Source organism: Myotis davidii, unplaced genomic scaffold (assembly GCF_000327345.1).
Source record: "Myotis davidii unplaced genomic scaffold, ASM32734v1 scaffold586, whole genome shotgun sequence".
In the NCBI taxonomy this organism is placed as follows: Eukaryota; Metazoa; Chordata; class Mammalia; order Chiroptera; family Vespertilionidae; genus Myotis; species Myotis davidii.
Window position 1 is genome coordinate 1,225,942 of NW_006296809.1, and position 1,078 is coordinate 1,227,019.

Sequence of the window (1,078 nt, forward strand, 5' to 3'; positions counted from 1 at the left end):
GGGACGGGTCCTGGCGGTGGGCACCCCGGCTTCCAGAGGGAGCCCCCCGCGACCACGGCACGGTCTCCAGTGTGGAGCCCCTGTGGGACTGGGCTTCCCCATCCAGCCTTCCCACCTGGTCCTGTTCCCGCCACGGGGGTTTGGCTGGCTCTGGGAGGACTTGGGTAGCAGCAGGGGGGCAGGGGAAGGACAGGGTCCCTGGGCCCCAGGATCCTCCCAGTGGGGTGTGGGCGGGCTCTGCTGCACCTTCTCACCCCCGGGCCCTGCCCGCTGCCAAGCCTGCCCCGTCCACAGCACTCAGGGCCCCCAACGCGACCATGGGAGTGGCCATGGGGGTGGCCCAACTGAGGGGGCCCAAGAGCCCTTCCCTGCTTGAAGGATCCTCAGAGCCAAAGCCACATGACCACCTGGTCTGCTGGCCGCAGTCCCGTCATGTGATGCTGGAGGTGGCCAGAGCTCCAGGCAGGGCCCAAGCCACGCCCACTGCGGGCAGCCCTGACCTGGCATCAGAGCCGGGCAGGAGGCGGAGGCCCAGCGAGTGACAGGCTGGCCCAGCTCTGCCCCTTCTCTGGCCCAGATGACGGGGGTGACGCTCGAAAGCAGCCAGGACATCATCGAGCAGTTCGAGCCCTGCCCCGAGAACAAGAGCAAGGGGGTGCTGGGCATCGACGGTGAGTGGGCGTCCCTGTCCCTCTGCCACCCCAGGCGGCCACGGGTGTGGGAGCGCCGAGGGCAGCCCGTGGGCCCGGCCGGCAGCCTGAGCAGCTGCACCCTGCTCTGGGGGAAGGGACCGGGGGGCCGGGGCACCAGGGCTCAGCCCCCCCCCACACCCCCCAGGCTTCACCAACTACATGCGCAGCCCGGCCGGCGACATCTTCGCCCCCGAGCACCGCCGCGTGCACCAGGACATGACGCGGCCGCTGAGCCACTACTTCATCGCCTCCTCCCACAACACCTACCTCGCGGGCGACCAGCTCATGTCCCAGTCGCGGGCGGACATGTACGCCTGGGTGCTGCAGGCCGGCTGCCGCTGCGTGGAGGGTGCGTGCGGGGCTTGGGGTGCCCAGGTCGGGGTGCA

At 70.8% G+C, this 1,078-nt stretch overlaps 1 protein-coding gene across 1 annotated transcript in view; it reads left to right on the forward strand.

Moving 5' to 3' along the window:
• PLCH2 (phospholipase C eta 2) overlaps positions 1–1,078 on the forward strand; it is a 44,821-nt gene that overhangs the window by 33,156 nt on the left and 10,587 nt on the right. The window contains exons 3-4 of the mRNA XM_015569690.1: positions 578–671; positions 838–1,041. Coding sequence (XP_015425176.1) covers positions 578–671; positions 838–1,041 — 298 coding nt within the window. The remainder of the gene's footprint in view (positions 1–577; positions 672–837; positions 1,042–1,078) is intronic.